The sequence below is a fragment of the Theobroma umbraticum genome, unplaced genomic scaffold (assembly GCF_002168275.2).
Source record: "Theobroma umbraticum cultivar Fairchild unplaced genomic scaffold, ASM216827v3 scaffold_20.0, whole genome shotgun sequence".
NCBI classification, from domain to species: Eukaryota; Viridiplantae; Streptophyta; class Magnoliopsida; order Malvales; family Malvaceae; genus Theobroma; species Theobroma umbraticum.
The window spans coordinates 2,048,175-2,049,915 of NW_018397266.1; the positions used below are offsets into that span (position 1 = coordinate 2,048,175).

A 1,741-nucleotide genomic window follows, 5' to 3' on the forward strand; every position below is an offset into this window, starting at 1 on the left:
AAAAAAAAAGAGAAAAAATCTTGGCTGTTGGCAGCAACATTGCAAAACCAATCATTAAATTTTCAATCTTAAAATTTAACCCTCGGTATGACTAGCAATGAGTGGATGAAGAGGAACGCTTAATTATTTATTTGTTTGTGTACATTCATAGAAGAGTCAGATTCTTCAGAGACAGAGTCAAGTGAAAATCTGGGTTCAGAGACCAAACGCAAGAAAGTTCGGAAAATTGGTTCCAGCATAATGCAAAGTGCCTCAGTTTTGGCCCAAACCCTTAAAAGCTGCGAGGAGAAGAAAGAAAAACGACACCAAGAAGTGATGGAGCTGGAGCAGCGTCGACTCCAAATTGAAGAAACTCGAAACGAAGTTAACAGGAAAGGAATTACTGATCTTGTTGCTGCCATGACCAACTTATCTGGCGCAATTCAGTCCCTTATTGCCAATCATTATGATCAAACGTGAGATATGTTTTAAATTTTTTAGGTGCTCAATTCTTTCTTGATATATAAAATTATGATATTGGCATTGGCATAGTGATTTTATTAATTAGCTACCACTAGAAATTTATATTTGGTGATTTACTAACTTATTTTTATTCATTAATGCTAGGTTTTTGGTAACGTTTTTTTTATCAGAGAGAGAGAGAGCGTATTTTATTGTTGGAAATCATGGCATGCACAGTTATTTTTAATTGCTTCTTTTCTCAGTGGTTGTGGGTACTATAATTGTTATAATTTCTTTTAAAATAAAAGTTTATACACCTGCAGTCCTGCTTTGCTTTTTCTGCAGTCGACATAGATATGCGATGATATCCTATTGCCTAAATTTGAGAGTTGTGATCAAGGGATTGCGGTCTAAGGACGCATGCAATGGAACAAATTATCGAGGATCAATGCAATGCAATGCAAATTCTTCTCTCTCTTACGAGAAGAGAAGGGCATTTCGGGACTTGGATCTTTATCCAAACTCCACTTCTTAAATCCAAGTTGTTTCTCTCTCTCTCTCTCTTTCTTCATGGAACGATGCAAATTCCCTAAATAACTGATTCATATTTAATACAACAATAATATGCTATGAAGGGCAAACGATTGCATTGGAAATATGAAGCTAGATAGAGTTATTTATATACTTATTTTCTAAAAAAATTTAAGATGTCTAGTTCAAATTTTCCCCACCCTTACGGCTCGAGTTAAGCTAGTGTGATTAGGGTTAAATTTCTCTCTCTCATGTGTCTCTCGACCTACTCTACACATATTTATGTGCCAAAATTATTGTTGGCAAATATTGGTTGGATTATGGGCTCTGTGTACTCTGTCTAGGTGCCATAGATATCTTTTGGGTTTCAACCTAAATGGGCTTAAAACGTCTACCATCTCCCACTCCCCCTCACTTAGGGAGGAAAACAATTAACATCTTTGTTCGGTTTGAAAACCATGAAAAATATTTTCCGAAAGCTTTTCGGTATTGTTTTTATGTTTAGAAAGGGAAAAAAATATAAAAATAGATGTAAAAGATTTTCAAGTCAACCAAAGCAAACACATTATTTCAAGAAAATTATTTTACATCTTTTAAAAATATAAGATAATTTTTCAAAAATAAACACTCTACCCTCCCTTGCCCTTTTTGACTAGCCCTTTGATCCTCCCTCCTCCGTAGATCAACTCTCAACCCTCCTATCTCCTATCTCCTATCTCCGTCTACCTTGGCCCTTCCATTTTCACTTCCACAAAATCACCATTTCTTT

General features: G+C 35.4%; 1 protein-coding gene across 1 annotated transcript in view; it reads left to right on the forward strand.

The window, feature by feature from the left end:
- Nucleotides 1–541, forward strand: part of LOC110423393 (uncharacterized) — a 1,978-nt gene extending 1,437 nt beyond the window's left edge. Inside the window, 1 exon segment of the mRNA XM_021437614.2 lies at nt 152–541. Coding sequence (XP_021293289.2) covers nt 152–459 — 308 coding nt within the window. The 3' untranslated portion in view covers nt 460–541.
- Nucleotides 542–1,741: the final 1,200 nt, after the last annotated feature.